A 27,567-nucleotide genomic window follows, 5' to 3' on the forward strand; every position below is an offset into this window, starting at 1 on the left:
TTGTGACCCAGGTGGCTTTGGTGCTATGGGGTTAGGGTGGCAAGTGTATGCTGCTCACTTATGCAGCAGTCGGGGTGGGGGGTGTCTGGCCCATCAGTGTCTGCATGTGGAAGTTGGTGGAGGGGGGGTTTGCATTCACCCCCCACCCCCCACAAATACAATTACCTCTACCTTCACCTAATGCCCACACCTTCCCTGTACACACCCCTACCCCCCCAAAAAAAAATACCCTCCACCCATTCATCACATATCAACACACTCCACTCATGCACACCTCCACCTCCATCCCCCTACCACCCACAACCACAACTCCATTACACACTGCACGTCCTGTCACCACCCCCATCCCTCACCCCTAGACCAATACATCCAGTATAGCAGCAGCCACCCACCCCCACGCTATTCCGCAAACACCATACATCACTACTCAACCCTTTTTAGTAACCCACACACACAACCACTTACCCGTCTACAATTACACTCCAACACCCACATTACCTTCCACACCCTCCACAATCCTGCAACACCACACTACCCCTACTACACACCCACCTCCCTCCCTATACAGGCCACGCATTCTGTCAACCCATCACCACAACACTTTTCCCACAATGCACCCGTCACATACACAAGCACCAACATGCCAATTCATGCTCCCCCCCACCCCCTCAAACTCCCATCCACACACCATACACCGCAATACCCTACACAAAGCACCCAAAACATAAAACACACACCCATGCCACCTTCCAACAAACTCACCATACAGCACACACATCCCACTCCACCAACTACCACACCTCCTAAAACCTCACCAAGCCCACACCCCTAGACCAAATTCCTACACAGAAGACGGTGTTCACCCATTCACCATCACATTCCCTTTTGTCATACTACATCTACCCACGAACAAACCTCCCATTCCTCCACAACAAAGTATACAACACCTATTCTACACCTTCACTTTTCTGTCAAGATTACGGGGGCGTAGCCCCTTACGACGGTGTGAAGAGCGCCCGTAGGGCGCGATGAATCACCTAGTCTTCTATATAATAGCTCAGATCTGTGACTTTGTGCCTGTGTGTGTATAACGCTGGGCGTGGCTAGGAGCTTTCATTGGGTTAGCAGCAGGTCTATCACACCCAGTCCACAGCTGATTGGGCGAGAAACGCCCTCCCACACAGGTTACATCCAATGGGAGGATCTGCCCTTTGGCTGCTGTGTGTTCCCAGAGCAGGATTAACAATGGGGCTGATGGAGCTGCAGCTCCAGGTCCACACCCCAAAATAGGCCAACTGCATCTGCAGCAACATACCCTCCAACAATTTACACATAAAAACCACCACAAATTTGAAAAGGGGCGTGGCCACGGGTACAGCGACGTGGCCACGCCCCTTTTCCTATACTTTCAATGGAAGTTTGGAGAGCCAAAAATCGGTACAGACCATATAAAAAAGGTACCGTACCTGCCATAAAGGTCCAGCTGGAAGGTATGCCACTGCATCTGCAGCAAGTCTCTGCGCTGTATATAGGGGAAAAAAATCCTTTTACTGCAGCATCCTATATCCTGCTGCCAGTCCGCCTGCCCCCTCCGGTATCACCCATCCCCACTCCCTAGCTGCGGCGCAGGTGGAACAAAAGCTACAGCGCCCATCGGCATAGATGTGTATGAAAGCGGCACAGTGGAAGGCTTTTATAGCCCTCCCTGTGCCGCATACTCTCTATGTCCCGGAGCCTCCTCTACGAGTGATGTCACAGAAGTGCCTCCCCGCCACAGCCGCGCCCAGATCCCCAGAGGCCCTGACTCCGCAACACAGCACCTAGGCTGCCGGCCTGGAAGCCCCGAGATGTTTAATGTAAAGTATAGAGTGGGTGATATCGCGGAGGGTAATGTCTGTACACTGAATCAATGTAAAAGGTGACAGTGCTGTGCAGTACAGTGGGTGTGCAGTGTCACTGACACTGCTCAGCACTCTCACCTTTTACATTGATTCAGTGAGTCACTCAGTTCTACCAGCCAGTCTCACTATTGTTAGCGCCGGCGTCCCAACGCGCCGCATTACAGGGAAGTAGAAGCACTAAATAAACTACATCCCTGTAATGCGGCGCGTTGGGACACCGGCGCTAACAATAGTGACTGGCTGCTTGGCTGCTGTGCTAGTCTCCGGGAGAGCCACTGCCAAAGGGAGGACAGCAGCTTAGCTGCTTCCAGGAGGAGAAGCAGGAGAAGCATTACCGGCCACTCCCCCACTCGTAGTACCTCCGGGCCCCAACCGCGGCACCCCCCCCCCCCTCCACCACACGCACAGGCTCCAAACCCCCTCACCCACACACAGCACCCCCGCACCTGCCCCTCCCCCATCCACGGCACCACCGCACCCACCCCTCCCCCATCCACGGTGGCTCTGGACCCCCTCCCCCACGGCACCACTGCACCAGCCCCTCCCCCACCCGCTTTACCCCCACAACTGCCCCTTCCCCACCCGCGTCTCCTCTGGACCCCATCCGCGTCTACCCCGCACCCGCCACTCCCCCAACCACAGCACCTACTAGATGATTCATCAGGCCCTGCATGCACTATTCACACTGTTCCAAGGGGCTACGACCCCTTAAAGATTGCACGCTCTTTGTCCATGCAATATTTAACCACTCACACAATTATGATTGGAGGTTATACTCCATATAATAAAAATATTGCATGCCACAAGGGCGTGCATGGGTAAAGGGGGCGTAGCCCCTTACGACGGTGTGAAGAGCGCCTGTCCCCCACCCGCGGTGGCTCTGGACTCCCACCCACGGCACCACCGCACCACCCCCCCCACCCCACCCGCGGCACCACCGCACCAGCCCCTCCCCCATCCGTAGCACCCCCGTACCCTCTCCCCCGCATCCGCCACTGCCCCAGCCACAGCACCTACTAGGTGATTCATCAGGCCCTGCGTGCGCTGTTCACGCTGTAGCAAGGGGCTACGACCCGTTAACCATCGCACGCCCTTTGTCCATGCAATGTTTTACAACTCACACAATTATGATTGGCGGTAATACAAATATTGCGCTCCACAAGGGCGTGCATGGGTAAAGGGGGCATAGCCCCTTATGACAGTGTGAAGAGCGCCTGTCCCCCACCCACGGTGGCTCCGGACTCCCACCCACGGCACAATCGCACCAGCCCCACCCACGACACCACCGCACCAGCCCCTCCCCATCCTCAGCACCCCCGTACCCTCTCCCCCCATCCACGTCTCCGCCGCATCCGCCACTGTCCCATCCACAGCACCTACTAGGTGATTCATCAGGCCCTGCGTGCGCTGTTCATGCTTTTGCAAGGTGCTACGACCCCTTAACCATCGCACGCCCTTTGTCCATGCAGTATTTACCAAATCACACAATTATGATTGGCGGTAATACAAATATTGCGCTCCACAAGGGCGTGGAAGGGTTAAGGGGGCATAGCCCCTTACAACGGTGTGAAGAGGGCCAGTAGGGTGCAATTAATCACCAATTGTTTGTATATAAATACAGGGGAAATGTATTTCTTGTTTATGGGGCAGGGAATAATTTTTTGGTTGTTCCTCAAACTGAGTGACAGTAACCACACACAGAGACATGGGAAGGGAGATTTTATAGTTCTCTGCCCAACTCTTCCTGGGGAAAAAAAGGTGTAAATATGTACAGTAAGGGGTATAATCTATTAAAGTCGGATCCATTCCGACATGTATTTGTCGGAATGGATCCGACAACCCCTATTCAATCCCATATAAAATTTGACTTTTTCAAGATGAGACCCAGAGGAGGAGAGGGGGGGGCGAGCCGCGGGGGGATAGCCAGCGGGCATACAGGGAGATCAGCGCTACAGTAGCGCTGCAGCATGATGTCACTCACCCGCCCGACCTCACGGCAGCTTCCACCCGGCTCCAGCAGCATACTGGAGCCGGGTGGAAGCTGCCGTGAGGTCGGGCGGGTGAGTGACATCCAGCTGCAGCGCTGATCGTAGCGCTGATCTCCTGTATGGCCGCCGGCTGTCCCCCCGCGGCCCCCGTTTTCGACATCAACACGTGGATCGGCAGCTATTCCGCCGATCCACGTGCTTTTTGACAAGTCGAATGCCTCGACTTGTCGAAAAGCTCTGAATAGGTCGAATCAGGATTCGACCTTAAAAAGTCAAAAACTGCCGTCTTTTCGACAAACGGCAGTTTTCGACTGCAATTGAATATACCCCTAAATGTCCAATTGCGCCTGTCTGGAAACAGTAGATTCACCAAAAAGTTCATCTTCAAAACAGAACAAAAAAAAATGGACATTGGTCTGGTCAGGAAGGTGCAGATTACTTTCAACATTGCAGTCTGTACAGACATGAATCTGCAGGGGCTAATCCCTATTTGGCCGGTAGTATATGTGCCTGGGTTACACCAGGAGAGAGCAGTAGTATATGTGCCGGGGTTACACTAGGAGAGAGCAGTAGTATATGTGCCTGGGTTACATCAGGAGAGAGCAGTAGTATATGTGCCTGGGTTACAGAGAGAACTGTAGTATACAGTATGTGCCTGGGTTACACCAGGAGAGAACAGTAGTATATGTGCCTGGGTTACACCAGGAGAGAACAGTAGTATATGTGCCTGGGTTATACCAGGAGAGAACAGTAGTAGATGTGCCTCAGTTACACCAGGAGAGAACAGTAGTATACAGTATGTGCCTGGGTTACACCAGGAAAGAGCAGTAGTGTCACAACTGAGGGCCTGAGCTGACGGGAGGCAGCCTCAGTTGTAGGGGCTGAGGTGTAATGGAACCTGGCAGGTTGTATCAGACCCCTAGACATATAGAAGAATTGCCCGAAGGCGTGACCACGACAACCAGGAATAAAAGTCAATGATGTTTATTTATGACAAACTCCATGCATCACAGTAGCAGTAAAGAAACATAAAAATCAGCAGAGAAATAATAATACAGTTCCTGGGTACTACAGGGTGGCAGGGGCCACAGAGCTCTGGTGGTATGAGACAGTTCTTATTATCTGCAAGTTGGAAAGTCCTTACCAGGCTCAACTGTAGCAATGCAGAAAGCCCAGGGTCGTACCAGCTGGTGTTCCAGGGAAAGCTGGACTGCTGAAGATAAAATGCTGCTGTGGGTACTGGTTAGAACCAGACAGGTGTTGGCACAGAGTGGATACTGGCTGGAACCAGTTAAATAATAAATGAGGCTTGAGAGCGATGCAATATGGATGAAATGTAGAATTTGAGAACGGAGAAATAATAATACCGGTGGAGAGAGGTAAACTGCAGAAAGGACACCGGCCCTTTAAGAGAAGCTGTACACTGCTGGAAGCTGGGCTGGAAGCAGGTGATTGTTGTAGCTGGAAACAGGTGAGTCCAGAATGGATCGGAGAGTCAGGCTTCACCGCAGATGGAATGCTGGTACACCGGCCCTTTAAGAGAAGCTGTACACTGCTGGAAGCTGGGCTGGAAGCAGGTGATTGTTGAAGCTGGAAACAGGTGAGTCCAGAATGGATCGGAGAGTCAGGCTACACCGCAGATGGAATGCTGGTGCGGGTCTCTATAGCAGAAGTCTGGAGACAGGAGCTGGAACCTGGAAGACAATCACAGGAGAGAGACAAACAGGAACTAGGTTTGACAACCAAAGCACTGACGCCTTCCTTGCTCAGGCACAACCTATTTATACCTGCAGCAAGGAAGGCATTGGCTAGGCAATTATGCAAATTAATAATACTGACAACGGATTGGTAGGAATGATCAGCTGACAGAATCCAAGATGGCTGCGCCCATGCAGACACTTGGAGGGAAGTTTGGATTGCAATCCATGTGGTCTGGAAAACAGCAATGGCGGCGCCGGCCACCAGAGACAGGAGACGCCAGGCTGACAGATGCACATCCGACCACGCGGACACAGCAAAGGCCGCGGCTGGCGCAATCGCCACTCTGAATGCAGAAGCTCAGGGACGGCGGCGGAGGCCGCGGGAGACGCCATGCCAGATGTACAAGGCGTCACCGTGACTGCGTCCAGAGAGACAGGAGAGGATGCGGGAATGTGCACATCAGGATGACAGATGGGATCCGGTCCTGGAGCGCTGAGCCAGCCTTAGGAGGCATCTGATAGGTAAGAAATGGCGTCCAGATACCCGGATCGTGACAAGTAGTATGTATTCCTGGGTTACACCAGGAGAGAACAGTAGTACATGTGGCTGGGTTACACCAAGAGAGAGAGGTAGTATATGTGCCTGGGTTACACCAGGAGAGAGCAGTAGTACTGCATATATGCCTGGGTTACATCAGGAGAGAACAGTAGTATATGTGCCTGGGTTACACCAGGAGAGAGCAATAATATATGCGCCTGGGTTACACCGGGAGAGAGCAGTAGTATATGTGCCTGGGTTACACCAGGAGAGAGCAGTAGTATATGTACCTGGGTTACACCAGGAGAGAGCAGTAGTATATGTGCCTGGGTTACACCAGGAGAGAGCAGTAGTATGTGTGCCTCGGTTACAGCTGGAGAAAGCCGTAGTATATGTGCCTGGGTAACACCAGGAGAGAGCAGTAGTATGTGCACCTTGGTTACAACAGGAGAGAGCAGTAGTATATGTGCCTGGGTTACACCAGGAGAGAACAGTAGTATATGTGCCTGGGTTACACCCGGAGAGAGCAGTAGTATATGTGCCTGGATTACAACTGGAAATAATTCTCTGGGGGCAGAGACTCTGCAAAAGGAGCTGGGTGTGCTGTGAGCAGGTTGTTTGGTGGTGAGCTGCTGCAGGTGAAGTTTACAGGGGGTTTCCTTGCTGGCTTCCCCGGCCGGGATGGATCCCCCCGGGGGAGAAAACTCCCTGTGTATGGACATTAATCAGAGCACTGAATTTGATGATATAGCTAACCCTGGAGCCATGGCAATATTGGCAGGTGACCAGCCAGAGACAGTGGGGACCAGCTGTTCTAATTGTGCTCCAAGGCAATCGGAGCTGCAAGCAGACAACCTCAAACTGAATGAGGGTTCTCCCTCGAGTGAATCAACTTCAGGTAGAGTGGCGGCAGAAGCTGCGTGCCTGACAATCAGTGAAGCATTGGTGTCCCGACCATTAGATGCTGGAGAAATTGATCCAGTATCCCCAGGAGGAACTGAGGATGAAGTGGAGACAGAGGAGACATACCAGTGTTACAGTATAAAAGAACTGCAACGTGAAGCCCAGCGACAACCAAAGAATAGCCGATACAAAAAAAGAAGAGAAACAAGTGCTACAAATGGGAGAGACCAGTTCTGAGAGAGCAGATCCTGTCACTGGCTCCCGCCCTGGAAAGAGTTAAAGCACGGCTAGTGGTGCTGTGGCTAGAGGAGAGGAACAAAGTTAAAGCTTAAAGTGAAAGCACTGCATCTGCTATATCTAGTGATCAGCTGCCGGAGGGGGCTGCAGTGATGGAAGCCTGAGGTCTGTCAGTTGGACAGAGGTGATTCTGTTGCAGAGTTTGGGGTTGGGGAGGCGTCTCCCCATTATCCGTCTGTGCTGCAGGCTGTGGAGGGCGTGAAGGTGTGTTAGGGGCAATGGCGGCTGATACTGTACCTGCTGCACTGATATCTAATATGTATAAACCTGTCGCGCATGTAGAAACAGCTGTGAGATGTGAAGAAGACGAATTGTCAGATTTCCAATTGTAAATGCAAATAATCAAAGCCGAACTCCTGCTGAGGGCCAAAGCAGAGAACTAAGATAAAAGTACTTTTGCTGGCGCTTCTGCCAGTGCTGCAGGGGTTAATACAAGTTCTACAGCAGGCGGAGAAGTGTGTGTTCTCTCCAGTGCAGCAGGAACTGAGATAGCAGCGGGACTTCCCCAGCAACACACTGTGCAGGGAATGCCTGCTTTGGACAAAAGTGCACTGTCAGTAGGTCAGCAAGAAGTGATTACTATTGTGTATGGTCAGATGGGTGCTCCTAGCAGAGCAAAGGTGGCTGCTGAACTGCTAAATAAGGAAAGAGAAAGAAGGGAAAATATGATTGTTTCTTGTGAAAGTAGAAATGTGCAACAATGTACAGAAAATGCAGCATCTGATGTGAACAGACAGCCTGTCCCAGGGGTTATGTCTTATGCCACTATGGTAAATAGACCCAGTACAAGTTCCAGTATGCCCCAAATGAATGTATGGTCAGGGCAGGTAGGGAAGAGAAGGAACTTGATTCTGTTTAAGTGGGTTGGGGTAGGCGAGACACCGACTAAAGAAAGTTTTTTTACAGATGATTTTCGGTTTAGGTTTCCATGCCTCAGATCTGTACACCTGCATTCACCCAGTTAAAACGCCAGATATTGATTTAAGATTTATTTCTTATCAGGGACTTCAGGCTTTCTGGGTGAAGTGGCAGGCGTGCAGATCTTCTAAACCATATGACGCATTTAAAGCTGTCTTAGTAACAAAACAGGATAAAGTGAAGCTAACAATCCTTGTCAGAACTGAATCTATCCCACAGCAGGATATTCTGTATTGGCTTTCTAGGTTTTTTGATGTGCAGTCTGACTTGATTAAAGTCTGTTTTACCATGGGAGTGTGGGGCGGTGCATGGGCTGCCATGGTGAAACTAGCAAACACTGATAGAGGTTTCCTCCACATTCCTTCCGCTGCACACATAGGAAGGGATCCTGGCAGTGTTTTTACCAAGGACAGCCAAGAACTTGTTTCAGATGCGGTGATTTTAGACACCTAAGTAGTGATTGCAATGTGATCAAATGTACCCTATGTGGGATGGTGGGTCATATCTCCAAAGATTGTAATAAAGTTACCTGCAATTTATGTGGGGAAGATGGTCACCCTTATAGTCGATGTCCATGAGCCAACCACAATTTGGGAGAAGAACAAGATCAGAGAAATGAGCCATCCAAAGGGAGAAAGGAAGTGCAGAAGGAAGGTGGCCAGGAGAAAGAAAACCAGATAAAGGTTCAGAGGGTGGAAAGTCAGAAGGAGGCCTGTGAGGTGATGGTAACAGAAGCTTAACTGGGTAGAGAAGTTCCTTTTCAGGAGGTAAGAAGAGGCAATAAAAACAAAAGGAAAGGAGAAGAAATAAAAGTAGTACTTAGCAATCGGTTCAATGCTTTTACTACAGATGAGGAGGAGGTTGGTGAAGTTGTAAGAAATGGTGGTGACCTGTCTCTTGTGCCCAGGGTCAACAGAAGAAAAACAAGAAAAGTGACAAAAAGTTTAATTGAAGTTGGAGTCCCAGGAAAAAAGAGTAAAGAAAAGATGAAAAGAAAGTTGAAAGAAGAGGGGGATACAGAGGAGGACAGACAGGAAAGCCTAGAGTGGGACCCAGTAGGGACAGATTTGGTAGAGGAGGAAGTAGAGGCCATAGTGGTGGAGGAAACCCAAAATTTGGAGGAGGAGGTTGTATCCTCAGGGTCTGTGGTTGGCCCGAGTAGTACATTAGAAAGTAGTAAAGTGGGTGACCAATGCCAGGTAATTAGATTTGCCCATTAGCCACCTGATCCGGAGCCGCCTCTAGAGGATGGTTCTAGACAGGAGGGGGAGGACGGTGATGGAATGACTTCAGTCATAGGGGAGGGTGATAATATCTCTGTGGAGGTAGTATATAAAGAGTGTGGATCCTCTATGGAGGTTTCAAAGTGTGTTAGGTAATAGTGAGCAAGGTCCTGCCTCTATAACCAAAGAAAAATGGATCCCCAACCCATATGATGTGCCACTATTAATATGGCTTCTGTAGTTTCCGAACAAGCTCGTTTTATGGCCTTTGATTTTTTTTTTAATACGATTGAGATAGATTTTTTGTTTTTGCAAGAGACCAGAATTAGTTAGTTGGACACCCTACACATGGCGAAGCGAGAGTGGAGGCGTGGGCCTTCTTACTGGTCTCTTGCGTCCGAGCCGTACGGTGGGGTGGCAGTGCTTTTTACTGGTATGGTAACTGTGCACAAGGTTATAGAATTACAGGCAGGTAGGTGTATGATTTTAGATATCAACCTGAGGGGACATGACCTGAGACTCATTAACATATATGGATCATATTCGTCATGGGACAGGAAATGTCTCTTCAGGGAGATAAAACCGTTCCTTTTTTCGGCCCAGCAGATTGTCTTTGGAGGTGACTTTAACACCGTCATTAGGCCAAAAGATAGGAGAGGTTCAAGGACAAGCCTGGGTCCTTATTCCAATTTTTTAGTTAGCATGGTTAGACAGGCAAGTCTAGTGGATGTGCATGTTCGCCATTTCCCAGACCTCACGGGTTACACCTATTTTAGTGGTAGTCGCAGGTCTAGGATAGATAGGTTTTTTGTTAAGGGAACCTCGAAAACTTTGCCTCCAGAGGTAAAGCTAGTAGATTTCTGTGATGACGCTTTTCTTTTTGTCACTTTAAATGCATCAAAGACCACTCAGAAAGGATGGGGCCTATGGTGCTTGAACTCTGAGCTTCTAAAGGAAGAAAGTGTTTGACAATCCTTTAGAGAATTCTTTCAATCCCAGGAAACACTTTTGGAGGCAGGTTGTTGTGGTGGGAAGAGGTTAAAAAAAGAATTTGGAGGCTCTTCCATAGGCTTGTAGCTAAAAAGAACTTTATAAGACAGAATATCTACCAGAGTCTGAGAATGAAATTAGATTTCTTGATCACTGAGCGTGGAGATAATGGGGAAATCTCCAGAGTGAAGGCTCAGATGAGGGAATATCAGCATAACCGACTGGATTCTTTGGTTCTGGAGAGGGATTTTGGAAAATACCACTCGCCTGATCCCTACCAGAGCTGTGGAAAATCAGTAGAGGCGAAGGAGGTGAGGGGTCTTTATGACAGACTGGGTGTCCTTTGTGAGGATAAGGAAGGCATCCTGAATGTTATTAGATCCTATTACTCCGATCTTTTGTATGAGCAGCCACTTATCAGTGAAAGGATGGAAACATTTCTATGGGAGACACCTGGACTTTGCAATCCAGATGCCTCTATTGAAACCTTGGGTAGTAATGTGACAGCAGAGGAAGATTAAGAAGGTGATTGGTCAGTTAAATTTAAAGAAATCTCCAGGCCCAGATGGCTTAACATCTGAGTTTTATATAGTTTTTGCAGATCTCTTGATTCCTTGCCTTGTAGAGGTTTTTAATGAGTGCCTGTGTGGGGGAACACTCCCTCAATCTATGAGGTTATCTGTTCTCATATTACTATCTAAGGGTAAGGATCCATCCCATATTGAGAACTGGCGCCCCATCGCCCTTCTCAATACGGACAGGAAGATTTTGGCAATAATTATTTGTAATAGGTTGTCAGAGTTTTCTGAACAACTGCTTTCTCCGTCTCAGCACTGTACTGTGAAGGGCCGAAGCACCTTTAGTGCTGTCCTTGGCATCCGGGAGGCCATAGAGCGATGCTGTGCTGAGAAATGGGGAAAGTACTTGCTGGCATTGGATCAGTCTAAGGCTTTTGACCGAGTGAACCATAAGTACCTTTGGGCCTTGCTTGAAAGGTATGGATTTCCAGTTCGGGTGGTGAATTGGCTAAAAACAATATACAGTAAGGCCGAAAGCTTCCCGCTTGTCAATGGTTGGGTGGGTCCTACTTTTGAAGTGGGCTCTGGGGTCCGTCAGGGTTGCCCCCTGAGCCCCCTCCTGTATGTATTCGTGATTGATCCCTTCATCAGAAGGGTAGAGAACGGTGCAGTGGGAGGGGTACAGCTGGGAATAAATCGTGAGAAGTGTGAAGCTTTCTGGATGGGGGAGGGAGGTGAGGAATTTTGCCTTCCGGATGGCCTCCCCCGGTCCAGTCCACAGATAAAGATTCTAGGCATTTGTTTCGATCATGGTGATTATGCCACTCTAAATTGGGAGAATACTCTGGAAATTGCTGCCAAGAAAGTAGAGAGCTGGAAGAGATGGAAATTCTCTTTCAGGGAAAAGGTTGATTTGTGCAAATCAGCTATGTGTGTTTTTTGCCTCAGTCTTTATGGACCAGACTGAATTCTCTGTTCTTCCTCTTATTTTGGGGAAACAGGATGAATTTAATCAAGAGAGGTATCACTTACAAATCGAGGAAAGATGGAGGGTTGGGTATGGTCTATCCTGTTGTCTTTTTTTTTGTAACCATTTTTCTAAAATATAACCTTGGGAGTTTTTTGTTAGAGACTCCCCCTCGATGGGTAAGTGGATTTAGTGTTTGGGTGTCTCCTTTCCTTAGACTTTGGTTAGAAGGAGGCCAAGTGAAGAGCCCTCAAATTCAGAGTGGGTATCTTCCGATCTACGTTATCCTGTGCTTGAAAGTGACAAAGCGTTGGGGACTGGAAGTGGGGGAAGTCAAAGACCTGTCCAGGAAGGAGTTTGGGGAGAGGATTTTGCGAACCCACTTTCACGTTCCGCTGTCACTAAGGGATTGCCCGAGCGATGTCGCTTCGGCAGGGTTGGCTCTGATTAATTCGGAGAGAATACCGCTGAAGTTCAGAGATATTGCTTGGCTTTCTTTCCATGGGAAGCTTTATGTAAAGGGGAACATGATGTGGAGAAATGCCAATGATCGTGATTGTCCACGGGAGGAATGTCTAGGGGAGGTGGAGACAATGGACCATTTCCTGATCAAGTGCCCCTTTAACATAAAAGTTTATAAGAGGGTTTCAAGAGCTTTACGTATCCCGTGCCTTTCGGGGCTTAGTTACCCTGAGTGGGCTTATGGTGCATTTAAAGGATATGGTAGATTTAATTTGACCACCATTTTTTTAGTCAGTTTAGTAGTTAGATATCACACTTGGAGTGCACGTTGTCTAGTTTCCCTGAGAAAGAAAATCCTGTCCTGTGAAGAGGTGGTGGAGTCAATTTTGAACGAGGTTGGTAAGATGATGGTTCTAGATAAGCAGAGGATGGATGCTGTCAGGTGGTCTCGCTGGTGGGGTCACCTGAAATCCCCTTGAGTGGGTGGCAGAAATCCTTTTCAAGTCTAGCTGGAAACCTTTCTTTTCTTTTCACACCCTGTAGATTTTGGTAAAATGGTTTTTGTGGAATAGGTTTTGCATAGATCTAAAAAGCTTTGCTCAGTTTTACTTTACATAATATGTAAATATTGGGAAGATAGATAAGGATGATAGCTGTGTGTATTTCTTTTCTGCTTGAGCTACAATATAGATTTAATTTCTTATATGTTGCATATGCATAATTTATGTTTCGTATTCTCATGAAGATATTTATTTATTTATTTATTTATGTATTATATTGTATATAATGTATATATCTGTTGCAAGTTTTAATAAACAAAACATTGCCTGGGTTACACCAGGACAGAGCAGTAGTATATGCGCCTGGGTTACACCAGGACAGAGCAGTAGTATATGCGCCTGGGTTACACCAGGACAGAGCAGTAGTATATGCGCCTGGGTTACACCAGGACAGAGCAGTAGTATATGCGCCTGGATTACACCAGGAGAGAGCAGTAGTATACGTGCCTGGGTTACACCAGGAGAGAACAGTAGTATATGCGCCTGGGTTACACCAGGACAGAGCAGTAGTATATGTGCCTGGGTTACACCAGGAGAGAGCAGTAGTATATGCGCCTGGGTTACACCAGGAGAGAGCAGTAGTATATGTGCCTGGGTTACTCAGGAGAACATCGTCAGGAGATATCCCAAAGGTAAGGGGGGGGAAGGGGTAGGGTTAGTGCCCGGTGGGGGGAGGGTTAGGGTTAGGCTTTAGTAGGGGTGGGTAGTCTTATCCATAGCCAACACCCCTGGAGGGTCAGGGTGGGGGAAGGGTAACATACTTGCTACAGTCTCCTGTGGGGATGCGGCGGTCGGTCATGTAACCACCAGCATCCCAGCCGACGGCATTTCGTACCCAACCCCAATATATGTATGTTAGATTACTCCACAATTACTACACAATTTGGGCCATAACAGAAGAGTGTTATTAGTAACTACTAAATTAAAATTTACTATGTAAAATAAAATTGGACCAAGAAACAAAGACAGAATTAAACTTTTATTTCTGTTCAAATCAATGCAAATGTTGTTGGCTTTCTGTCCCAAAAGATGGAATGGGAATGTGCTGTAATTCTGTGGCCTGAACTCTCTGACATGATCCCCCCAAACATTTAGGGGAGTATTCAATTGGGCATACCTTGCACCCAAATTTGTATTACCGCGGAATGCGCACTCCCGATACCTGTGGTATCCAATTAAAAATAAATGGTTGCAGGGTTTTCAGCACTGAAATCCCTGCAACTTCAGTAAAAAAATGTAAAAAAATAAAATACTAAATTGATTATTACCTTTCCGGTGGTCTTCTCTCCATCTTACCACTGGGGCAGCTGGGAGATGTAGTTCTCCCAGCTGCCAGCTCCGGGGGGGGGGGGGGGGGGGGCACTACACAGGGGGTTCACACACACACACACACACACACACACACACACACACACACACACACACACACACACACACACACACACACACTGGGGGTCACACAGTCACTCACACACACCTCACATACTCACTGCTGCTGCAGAGTACTGGAAGCAGGAGGAGGAGACACAGCTTCAGAAGGTGAGTAATTACACACTGATGCCCTTATTTATCAATGAGTGATACTTTCCACTGTGAGTGATAAATTGCACCAGCCAATCAGCTCCTGACTTCCATGTCACAGGCTGGGTTTGAAAATTGACAGTTAGCGGATTGGCTGGTGCAATTTATCACTCATTGATAAATAATGTCATTAAGCTAATTGGAAACTTCCAGTTCCCTTATTAGTCCTCAGGAATGGTGCCGCCGGGATGCCAGAGCAAGTCCCTGGTGATTCTTCTTAAAAGTAAAGATTTTAGGAAAAATGAGACTTGCTCTGGAGATACGCAAAAAGAGACACAGTGATTATAGAAACCACTGTGTCCCATTTTCTATCTAGCGAAACCCTGCGGCTGATGGAAAAACTCCACCACATCGTTTTTTGAATTTCCTGCCCGCAATTGAATTCCCCCTTTTAGTTTATAGTGCGAGATGCAGTCAGCGCAGAAAGAATGCATTACAGTGTAAGAAGGCTCAACTGCGGCAGAGAAGGCGCAGCTTGCTCTTGTGTCCAACTATAGTTTTTTGTTTGATTTGTGACACGTAAGTTAGAAACTGATTTGTTGGTACTTTATCTCTCTCCTCTTTATCTCTCACCAGTGTTTGGTTAATATCCCCCACTGTTTTCCCAAATATTTCCTTATTGTCAGTATTTTATATATTAGCGCTTACATGTAACCAGCAAAATAGAGACCAACAGACCTGGGATATATGTTGGATATTTACTCAAGATCCAGGACATTACAACTGTAGTAGGCCTACAGTATGTCTATTAAAATCTGCAGTTCCATGTGCTGGTGCCGGGATGTAGCTCTGTGACTGGCGGTCTCCCGACAGTGGGTGTGATGTCACACTCTGCACTCTGTAAGACCATGTTCTATCGCAGACCTGCTGCAGACGGTGCATTACGCAGGGTGTGCATGTTTGGGGCAGGGGGTCTACACTATTGATTTCTGGGCCAGTATCCGGATGATAGATCGGCAATGTTTAAGTCTACAGTCAGTAGGTCGACATGCATTATGTTGACAGGTAGTTTAAGGTGATGGGTGAAAGGGTCGACATGTCAATAGCCAACACTTTTTTGTTTTTCACATGTTTTCTCAACATGTGCTTAATTTATTATCCATGTGGGCATCTGTTGGGAACAGTAACTCGTTGCGAGCCACTGTGCCCAAACCGTGGTGAGTGAAGCGAGCCCGTGAGGGTGCACTTTTGTACTGATAACATGAAATATACAAGATTTGGCTTTAAAAAAAAAAATCGTGTTGACCCTTTGGCCCTGTCGACTTTAAGCACTGCCGACCTTTCATCTTTTGCCCATTTGTACCTGTCAAACTATGCATGTCAACCATTTGATATCAATCTAATGACTGTCGGTCCATTGATCCCCTTGGGACGAGGCTTTCATGCAGCTACTGTATTAGATGATGTAGCCAATCAGCTCCCAACTGCCACTTTTTCGAACACAGCCTGTAAGGTGACAGTTAGGAGCTGATTGGTCTGTACTTTATCTCTCTCCGCTTTATCACTCTCCAGGCGCTGCTGCGCCGCTCTGCTATCACTCAGCACCCAGCCAACACACGAGGGTCGCCCGGTACAGATGGTGTGTGGGCTGGGAAAGCCGTCTCCCCGTTGGGCTGTTCAGTCTGTATTATTGATGTGTGTGCTTGAACTCTGTTCTCCTCTAAGGCCAGCTGTGGGTTCTGCCTGATCCCATTATAATGTATGACGTTCTGCCTAATACGCTGGATCATCACACGTCACCCTTATTGTTTTGTCTTTCAGCTCTGGGCGGCTCAGAAGATTAAACAGGTGAGTCTTGTCTGCTGTCTCCTGATACTGACTGACGTGGTATATGTACTGTGCGGATAACTTTTCTTTCTATTGGTTGAGGCGCTCTCGGTTACAGTGTCCCCCGTGTCTGTCTGACACCAGACAGACACCCGGCACCAGGGGCTTCATGCAGCGCTCAGATTAGTGCACGTTCCCTGTATGCAGAGATTGCACATTGCTCAGTGCACAGGGGGCCATTCAGATGTGGTTGAAGGTGCTACCGCTGCTGCTTACATCGAGGGAGCAACGATTGCACTAATATGGTAATCCTGCAGGGGGCGTCACACCTCCTGCTGCATCCTCGGACGCAGTATCCGATCATCGACCACCACCGCAGGAGGTACCAAGAGGCCAGCAAATCTCTATCCTGTGACGGAGATCTTGGCCTCATCCCTCCCCCGTAATGTCGGCAACATTCTTCTATTTTGAGAAAAGCCTAGTGTCGGCAATCTGTCATCAGTATCATGCTGTCGACATACTGTCATCAACAAAGTAACTACTTCCCGAATGTGGCTCTGCATATGCGAGTGATAAGAGCTCCCCTTCTAATGCCTACATTACTTTTCCCTACATCCACTTTGTAATGTCCCCCAATCATTAGCTTCTTTCCCTTCTGCAGAACTCCTCATCTCTGAATAACTACACATAGCACCATTAATGCAGATATATACATCTATAGGCGCAGCGCACATCATGCCTGTAATTAATGATTGCATCATTAATGATGTGTTAATTGGCGGGATGTTAAAAACCTACAAGAGCAGAGATTGGGGAAAACAAGGGCTGAATCGGGTGCTCAGCGATCCGCAGTGATTGTGTGCATAGAGGCAGCTCTGCGTCCAGCTCGGAGCTTGCACAGGTCGAAGGAACGGTCGACAGACCTTATTGGCTTGTTTTCCCCCACCACAGTGCTAACCCCCCCCCCTCCCCCCCCCACCCGTCCTCTCCTGCGTTTCACCCCTCAGAGCTGGGGGATTTGTAGAGCAGTTGGCTTTTAGGGAAAATGCAGGTAAGATCTGCATATTAGGTGATAAGCACCTTTAGAATAGTAGAAGATAGATACAATAAGGATGCCTTAGGATAACAGAACCATAAGGGCTGACAATTTATGTGCATTTAATGCGGATTTTGTATTGTGCTATTCACTGCTAACATCTGCCACCTTTACCTTCGCGCGGAGGTGAGACCTGCATTGTGCTGTCTGAGATCCTGCCATGCCCAGCGGTTCATTCACCAGGTTGGATTTTTGCATCTGATGCTTATGGTAATGAGCACCTAATGTAGAAAGTGGAGATTCCTGGGAAGGTTGGAATGCTGTCCGCGATAAGGGTGATCACTTATTGAAAAGGCATGCAGGAGGTAAGTACGAGTACTCTAGGGGGGAAAAGAAGGTCATACATTAGGTATACTGTAGGTACAGCAGGGAGGATGGTGAGGTCATATATTAGATACAAGCGCTGTAGGGAGGAAGATGAGGTTATACATCAAGTACAGGTGCTGTAGAGAGAATGATGAGGTCAGACATTAGGTACAGATGCTGTAGGGAGGATGATGAGGTCATACATTAGGTACAGATGCTGTAGGGAGGATGATGAGGTCATACATTAGGTACAGGTGCTGTAGAGAGAATGATGAGGTCAGACATTAGACACAGGTACTGTAGGGGAGGATGTATATTTATCGCAGGTACTATAGAGAAGGATGTATATTTGGCGCAGGTACTGTAGTGAAGGATGTATATTTGGTGCAGGTACTGTAGGGGAGAATGTATATTTGACACAGGTACTGTAGGGAGGATGTATATTTGGCGCAGGTACTATAGGGGAGGATGTATATTTGGCGCAGGTACTGTAGGGAGGATGTATATTTGGCGCAGGTTCTGTGTGGGAGGATGTATATTTGGTGCAGGTACTGTAGGGGAGGATGTATATTTGGTGCAGGTACTGTAGGGGAGGATGTATATTTGGTGCAGGTACTGTAGGGGAGGATGTATATTTGGTGCAGGTACTGTAGGGGAGGATGTATATTTGGTGCAGGTACTGTAGGGGAGGATGTATATTTGGCGCAGGTACTGTAGGGAGGATGTATATTTGGTGCAGGTACTGTAGGGGAGGATGTATATTTGGTGCAGGTACTGTAGGGAGGATGTATATTTGGTGCAGGTACTGTAGGGGAGGATGTATATTTGGCGCAGGTACTGTAGGGGAGAATGTATATTTGACACAGGTACTGTAGGGAGGATGTATATTTGGTGCAGGTACTATAGGGGAGGATGTATATGTAGCGCAGGTACTGTAGGGGAGAATGTATATTTGACACAGGTACTGTAGGGAGGATGTATATTTGGTGCAGGTACTATAGGGGAGGATGTATATGTAGCGCAGGTACTGTAGGGGAGAATGTATATTTGGCGCAGGTACTGTAGTGAAGGATGTATATTTGGTGCAGGTACTGTAGGGGAGGATGTATATTTGGTGCAGGTACTGTAGTGAAGGATGTATATTTGGTGCAGGTACTGTAGGGGAGGATGTATATTTGGTGCAGGTACTGTAGGGGAGGATGTATATTTGGTGCAGGTACTGTAGGGGAGGATGTATATTTGGTGCAGGTACTGTAGTGAAGGATGTATATTTGGTGCAGGTACTGTAGAGGAGAATGTATATTTGACACAGGTACTGTAGGGAGGATGTATATTTGGCGCAGGTACTGTAGTGAAGGATGTATATTTGGTGCAGGTACTGTAGGGGAGGATGTATATTTGGTGCAGGTACTGTAGGGGAGGATGTATATTTGGCGCAGGTACTGTAGGGAAGGATGTATATTTGGTGCAGGTACTGTAGGGGAGAATGTATATTTGACACAGGTACTGTAGGGAGGATGTATATTTGGTGCAGGTACTATAGGGGAGGATGTATATGTGGTGCAGGTACTGTAGGGGAGAATGTATATTTGACACAGGTACTGTAGGGAGGATGTATATTTGGCGCAGGTACTGTAGGGAAGGATGTATATTTGGCGCAGGTACTGTAGGGAGGATGTATATTTGGCGCAGGTTCTGTGTGGGAGGATGTATATTTGGTGCAGGTACTGTAGGGGAGGATGTATATTTGGTGCAGGTACTGTAGGGGAGGATGTATATTTGGTGCAGGTACTGTAGGGGAGGATGTATATTTGGTGCAGGTACTGTAGGGGAGGATGTATATTTGGCGCAGGTACTGTAGGGGAGGATGTATATTTGGTGCAGGTACTGTAGGGGAGGATGTATATTTGGCGCAGGTACTGTAGGGAAGGATGTATATTTGGCGCAGATACTGTAGGGGAGGATGTATATTTGGCGCAGGTACTGTAGGGGAGGATGTATATTTGGCGCAGGTACTGTAGGGGAGGATGTATATTTGGTGCAGGTACTGTAGGGGAGGATGTATATTTGGTGCAGCTACTGTAGGGAAGGATGTATATTTGGTGCAGGTACTGTAGAGGAGGATGTATATGTGGTGCAGGTACTGTAGGGAGGATGTATATTTGGCGCAGATACTGTAGGGGAGGATGTATATTTGGCGCAGGTACTATAGGGGAGGATGTATATTTGGTGCAGGTACTGTAGAGAAGGCTATATATGTGGTGCAGGTACTGTAGGGAAGGATGTATATTTGGTGCAGGTACTGTAGGGGAGGATGTATATTTGGTGCAGGTACTGTAGGGAAGGATGTATATTTGGTGCAGGTACTGTAGGGAAGGATGTATATGTGGTGCAGGTACTGTAGGGAAGGATGTATATTTGGTGCAGGTACTGTAGGGAAGGATGTATATTTGGTGCAGGTACTGTAGGGAAGGATGTATATGTGGTGCAGGTACTGTAGGGAAGGATGTATATTTAGTGCAGGTACTGTAGAGAAGGATGTATATTTGGTGCAGGTACTGTAGGGAGGATGTATATTTGGCGCAGGTACTGTAGAGAAGGATGTATATTTGGTGCAGGTACTGTAGATGAGGATGTATATTTGGTGCAGGTACTGTAGGGGAGGATGTACTTGGTGCAGGTACTGTAGAGAAGGATGTATATTTGGTGCAGGTACTGTAGAGGAGGATGTATATTTGGCGCAGGTACTGTAGGGAGGATGTATATTTGGTGCAGGTACTGTAGGGAAGGATGTATATTTGGTGCAGGTACTGTAGGGAAGGATGTATATGTGGTGCAGGTACTGTAGGGAAGGGTGTATATTTGGTGCAGGTACTGTAGGGAAGGATGTATATTTGGTGCAAGTACTGTAGGGAGGATGTTTATGTGGCGCAGGTACTGTAGGGGAGGATGTATATTAAGCGCAGGTACTGTATGGGAGGATGTATATTTGGTGCAGGTACTGTAGGGAGGATGTATATTTGGTGCAGGTACTGTAGGGGAGGATGTATATTTGGTGCAGGTACTGCAGGGGAGGATGTATTTTTGGCGCAACTACTGTAGGGGAGGATGTGTATGTGGCGCAGGTACTGTAGGGGAGGATGTATATTTGGTGCAGGTACTGTAGGGGAGGATGTATTTTTGGCGCAAGTACTGTAGGGGAGGATGTATATTTGGCGCAGAAACTGTAGGGGAGGATGTATATTTGGCGCAGGTACTGTAGGGGAGGATGTATATTTGGCGCAGGTACTGTAGGGAGGATGTATATTTGGTGCAGGTACTGTAGAGAAGGATGTATATTTGGTGCAGGTACTGTAGAGGAGGATGTATATTTGGCGCAGGTACTGTAGGGAGGATGTATATTTGGTGCAGGTACTGTAGAGGAGGATGTATATTTGGCGCAGGTACTGTAGAGGAGGATGTATATTTGGTGCAGGTACTGTAGGGAGGATGTATTTTTGGCACAGGTACTATAGGGGAGGATGTATATGTGGTGCAGGTACTGTAGGGGAGGATGTATATTTGGTGCAGGTACTGTAGGGGAGGATGTATTTTTGGCGCAAGTACTGTAGGGGAGGATGTATATTTGGTGCAGAAACTGTAGGGGAGGATGTATATTTGGCGCAGGTACTGTAGGGGAGGATGTATTTTTGGCACAGGTATTGTAGGGGAGGATGTATATTAGGTACAGACACTGTAGGGGAGGATGTATATATGGTACAGGTACTGCAGGGGAGGATGTATTTTTGGTGCAGGTACTGGTAGGGGAGGATGTATATTAGGTACAGACACTGTAGGGGAGGATATATATTTGGCGCAGGTACTGTAGGGGAGGATGTATATTTGGGTGGTCTTCAGTATGCCGAATGTCGGGATCCCGGTGCACAGTATGCCGGCGCCGGAATCCCGACAGCCGGCATACCGACACTTATTCTCCCTCGTGGGGGTCCGCGACCTCCCTGGAGGGAGAATAAAATAGCGTGGCCGCAGCGTGGCGAATGCAGCAAGCCCGCAAGGGGCTCATTTGCGCTTGCCACGCTGTCGGTATGCCAGCGGTCGGGCTCCCCGCATACCATACTACACCCGTATATTTGGTGCAGGTACTGTAGAGGAGGATGTATATTTGGCGCAGGTACTGTAGGGGAGGATGTATATTTGGCGCAGGTACTGTAGGGGAGGATGTATATTTGGTGCAGGTACTGCAGGGGAGGATGTATATTTGGCGCAGGTACTGCAGGGGAGGATGTATTTTTGGTGCAGGTACTGTAGAGAAGGATGTATATTTGGTGCAGGTACTGTAGAGAAGGATGTATATTTGGTGCAGGTACTGTAGGGGAGGATGTATATTAGGTACAGACACTGTAGGGGAGGCTGTTTGTTTGGCGCAGGTACTGTAGGGAGGATGTATATTTGGTGCAGGTACTGTAGAGAAGGATGTATATTTGGTGCAGGTACTGTAGGGAGGATGTATATTTGGCGCAGGTACTGTAGAGAAGAATGTATATTTGGTGCAGGTACTGTAGAGGAGGATGTATATTTGGCGCAGGTACTGTAGGGGAGGATGTATATTTGGTGCAGGTACTGTAGAGAAGGATGTATATTTGGTGCAGGTACTGTAGAGGAGGATGTATATTTGGCGCAGGTACTGTAGGGGAGGATGTATATTTGGTGCAGGTACTGTAGAGAAGGATGTATATTTGGCGCAGGTACTGTAGGGGAGGATGTATATTTGGTGCAGGTACTGTAGGGGAGGATGTATATTTGGTGCAGGTACTGTAGGGGAGGATGTATATTTGGTGCAGGTACTGTAGGGGAGGATGTATATTTGGCGCAGGTACTGTAGGGAGGATGTATATTTGGTGCAGGTACTGTAGAGGAGGATGTATATTTGGTGCAGGTACTGTAGGGGAGGATGTATATTTGGTGCAGGTACTGTAGGGGAGGATGTATATTTGGTGCAGGTACTGTAGGGAGGATGTATATTTGGTGTAGGTACTGTAGAGGAGGATGTATATTTGGTGCAGGTACTGTAGGGAGGATGTATATTTGGCGCAGGTACTGTAGAGAAGGATGTATATTTGGTGCAGGTACTGTAGAGGAGGATGTATATTTGGCGCAGGTACTGTAGGGTTGGATGTATATTTGGTGCAGGTACTATAGTGGAGGATGTATATTTGGTGCAGGTACTGTAGGGGAGGATGTGTATGTGGCGCAGGTACTATAGGGGTGGATGTATATTTGGTGCAGGTACTGTAGGCAAGGTTGTATATTTGGTGCAGGTACTAAAAGGGTGGATGTATATTTGGTGCAGGTTCTGTAGGGTGGATGTCTGTTTGGCGCAGGCACTGTAGGAGTGGATGTATATTTAGCGCAGGTACTGTAGGAGTGGATGTATATTTAGCGCAGGTACTGTAGGAGTGGATGTATATTTGGTGCAGGTACTGTAGGGAGTATGTATATGTGGCGCAGGTACTGTAGGGGAGGATGTATATTTAGCGCAGGTACTGTATGGGAGGATGTATATTTGGAGCAGGTACTGTAGGGGAGGATGTATATTTGGCGCAGATACTGTAGGAGAGGATGTATATTTGGTGAAGGTACTGCAGGGGAGGATGTATTTTTCAGGTATTGTAGGGGAGGATGTATATTAGGTACAGACACTGTAGGGGAGGATGTATATATGGTACAGGTACTGCAGGGGAGGATGTATTTTTGGCGCAGGTACTGGTAGGGGAGGATGTATATTAGGTACAGACACTGTAGGGGAGGATGTGTATGTGGCGCAGGTACTATAGGGGTGGATGTATATTTGGTGCAGGTACTGTAGGCAAGGTGTATTTTTGGTGCAGGTACTAAAAGGGTGGATGTATATTTGCCGCAGGTTCTGTAGGGTGGATGTCTGTTTGGCGCAGGTACTGTAGGAGTGGATATATACTTAGCGCAGGTACTGTAGGGGCGGATGTGTATTTAGCGCAGGTACTGTAGGGGAGGATGTATATTTGGCGCATGTACTGTAGGGGATGATGTACATTTGGTGCAGGTACTGTAGGGGAGGATGTATATTTGGTGCAGGTACTGTAGGGGAGGATGTATATTTCACTCCGGTACTGTAGGGAATTATGTATATTTGGAGCAGGTACTGTAGGGGAGGATGTATATTTGGCGCATGTACTGTAGGGGATGATGTACATTTGGTGCAGGTACTATAGGGGAGGATGTATATTTGACTCAGGTACTGTAGGGGAGGAAGTATATTTGGTGCAGATACTGTAGGGGAGGATGTATATTTGGTAATTGTACTGGTGTGAGGAAGAGGAATAAATGATACAATTCTGTAACATCTTTTTTGTCCCCTGAGCACTTTTTTTCTCATATGAATCAAGTGCAATGTATGGAATGTAACCAGTGCATATAAACGTGTGCATTTGGAAATGAGGGCCTAATTCAAGGTTAATTGCAAAACAACGTTTTCCTCTAATGGGCAAAACCATGTGCATTGCAGGTGGGGCAGATATAACATGTGCAGAGAGAGTTAGATTTGGGTGGATTGTTTTCAAACTGAAATCTAAATTGCAGTGTAATAATAAAGCAGCCAGTATTTACCCTGCACAGAAACAATATAACCCACCAAAATCTAACTCTCTTTGCACATGTTACATCTGCCCCCCCCCTGCAGTGCACATGGTTTTGCCCATAAGAGGAAAATGTTGTTTTGCAATCAACCTTGAATTAGGCCCTTAGTCCACTAATGTTTTTTTGTTCAAAGGCTGTTTTAAGCCTCCTTAAAGAGCCCTCTAGTGGATGTACAGTGTTAGTATGCACTGAGAGGAAAGCCTCGCCCTGTGGTAACAGTCCGTTTCTGTGGTTGGTTGGTTACAGTTTAGCACCGTAGTGTACAGATAATGATCATCTTTGAGTCCTTTTTAGATAGTTTAATAGAAAAACTTTTTCAGTAAGCTTTTCTTATTAAAGGGGTAACGTATCTCCGGAATGTATTGGGCTTTATACCACATAGCCACAAAATGTAGTAGGAGCCACATAGCCCATTGATGTGGTATGCTTTATATAACAAGTAGCCCCATAATTTGGTGTGCTTCATTCTACGTAGTCTCATAATGTGGTGGGCTCCATACAACAAAGCCCTGTAATGTGGTTAGCTTCATGCCACGAGCCCCTGTAATGCGGTCGGCTTCATATCACGTAGCCCCCGTAATGTGGTAGCATTAAGCCCCCTCTGCATGTGGCTTCATTGATACAGTCCCATCATGGGGAGGATAGTTCCAGGCACTGGAACCTGTGTCAGAGGGGGAGAGCTTAAGCATTACATTTATCTGTATTACCCCAGGGGAGAACCCCTTGAGTTCTCCCTGGTGGGGGTCACTTATCTCGCTGCTTCATGGTGTAGAGATAAAGGCTTGTGGAGGCTACAAATGGTTAATGTCATGTAAAATATAATGTCAGTGTGTTTCACAGGACAGAAGTCTGAGCTTCAGCATGCCGCCATTCACACCAGGCTAACGTGTTTCTCTTCGCTGCAGGCCATCATCCACCCCGACACGAATGAGAAGATTTTCATGCCTTTCCGAATGTCAGGTACCGCTTACTGATAAAATGTAGAATAAAGCTGGGGCATATGTAGGACGTGAGGACATCACATACACATCTCACAGCTCAAGACAACACCCCTGAGTACATCACATATACACCTCACAGTTCAAGGCCATAGACCTGAGTATATCACATGTAAACATCACAGCTCAAGGCCACACCCCTGAGGGCATCACATGTACACCTCACAGTTCAATGCCACACCCCTGAGGGCATCACATGTACACCTCATGGCCACACCCCTGAGTACATCGCATGTACACCTTACAGTTTAAGGCCACACCCCTGAGGATATCACATGTACACCTCACAGCTCAAGGCCACAGACCTGAGTACATCACATGTGGACATCACATCTCAAGGCCACACCACTGAGGGCATCACATGTACACCTCACAGTTCAATGCCACACCCCTGAGTACATCACATGTACATTTCACAGCTCAAGGCCACACCCCTGAGAACATCACATTTACACCTCACAGCTCAAGGCCACACCCCTGATGACATCACATGTACACCTCACAGTTCAAAGCCATACCCCTAAAGACATCACATGTACACCTTATAGCTTGAAGCCACACCCTTGAAGAAATCACATGTACACCTCACAGCTCAAGGCCACACACCTGAGGACATCACATTGTTGAATTCTCCTTGTGAGGATAACTAATTTTACCATCTTGTTGCTGTTTGGGTTGTTAGGTAAAATTAATGAATTGAAAATGGATTTATAAAAATCAATTATTATTTATTCAATGGGCCACGCCCGTATACAGGGAAGAGAGACATCCTCTCTTCCTGTGTCAAATCATTTTAACAACAACATACACGTATCAACAATGAGTTTTATATAATACAAAGTAACGCCCCTTTTGGTATATTCCTCCCCTATGATTTCATACCTCAGGAATACAATGTTAGGCAATGGAGTTATGCAATATTGGGACAATTATCAAGAATACTAAAATGATACTCGTGATCGTCAACTGTGTCCATATTAGGAATTACATCTGGACTCTGAGCTTTTAGAAAGTGCGTATGTGGAATTAATACTCAGCCAACAAAGTTGTTTTTCTCTCAGGGTGTGTATAAAGTTCAAGATGAATTTGCTATATCATCTAGCTAGAATCAAAATGGATTCTGTTATGCTTTCATATTATACTAGTGAATATGAGAACCCTTTGCTTATTGGATGTATACATAATATACGTACTATCCCGTAGTGCACACACATAACTGTTAGGCCTTCAGCAGGTTGCCTCTGTCACAGTATTCGACAGCTCCACCCTTTGATCAGGGACATTATCCATGTGCCCTGTCATCTCAGGAGAATTTCTGGGAACGTATAGTTCACTAATAATTATTTCATGTAATATTGCTATTCTGCGTTTGACAGTAGCCTTCTAAATACAACATAGGCCGCACCTGTAGACAGTGAACATCAAATGACTGTCTATAATCACATCGGGGTTACCAAAGAATAAACCTCATCACAGAATACATCATCACATACAATCACATACAATATATTTAAAAAAACATTTTCCTAATCCTGAAATTGAATACTAGGATTTAAACATTTATCTTTTCCAGTCCATATCATAATGCCTTGGTTAAAGTTCTTTTTTATCATGGGCCTCCTTTATATACTTGGCATTACACGTATCAGGATCCGTAATGTCTTTGGTCAAATAAGCACAGCATTGAGCTTAAAATGCTGTTTCCGGACATCAACAATATCCTCCAATTTGTGGTATTAAAAAATGTAGAACAATATGGTATCGTAATAGTTCATGTCCAATGTCCTGGAATCATCACAAATGTCCACAGTTCTGGAATATCCTATCATAAAGTTCAATCATGTTATCAATAATTTAATTGAAATAAAACGTCAACTTCCAGTTGATTAATCATACGACTTCATTAGCCATAGGAGAACTTATTAGCCACCTTTACCACTTCGAGGTTTTATTGATACTCTGGTGGCAGGAACATGTCTCCTGATTACTGAGTCAATTACTCTTTTTAGGAATAGTTCATCCTGCAAGAAAACTTTTCTCAAGTTAATATATGTTTTTGTATAAAATTGCTAAATCATTCTTCTTAAATAACAAACATTTTTAGAATTAATAGGTAACCAATTATATATCATATCCTAAGGACATGGTGACAACTACCATTCCCCGTTATGTATGATATCTT

General features: G+C 46.8%; 1 protein-coding gene across 2 annotated transcripts in view; it reads left to right on the forward strand.

Annotated features, from left to right (window-relative positions):
- Positions 1-27,567, forward strand: part of SFXN5 (sideroflexin 5) — a 439,382-nt gene that overhangs the window by 125,527 nt on the left and 286,288 nt on the right. For both annotated transcript variants that reach the window (XM_063925240.1, XM_063925244.1), the window contains exons 4-5: positions 16,308-16,334; positions 25,293-25,347. In XM_063925240.1, the coding sequence (XP_063781310.1) occupies positions 16,308-16,334; positions 25,293-25,347 (82 nt within the window). The remainder of the gene's footprint in view (positions 1-16,307; positions 16,335-25,292; positions 25,348-27,567) is intronic.

Source organism: Pseudophryne corroboree, chromosome 1 (assembly GCF_028390025.1).
Source record: "Pseudophryne corroboree isolate aPseCor3 chromosome 1, aPseCor3.hap2, whole genome shotgun sequence".
NCBI lineage: Eukaryota > Metazoa > Chordata > Amphibia > Anura > Myobatrachidae > Pseudophryne > Pseudophryne corroboree.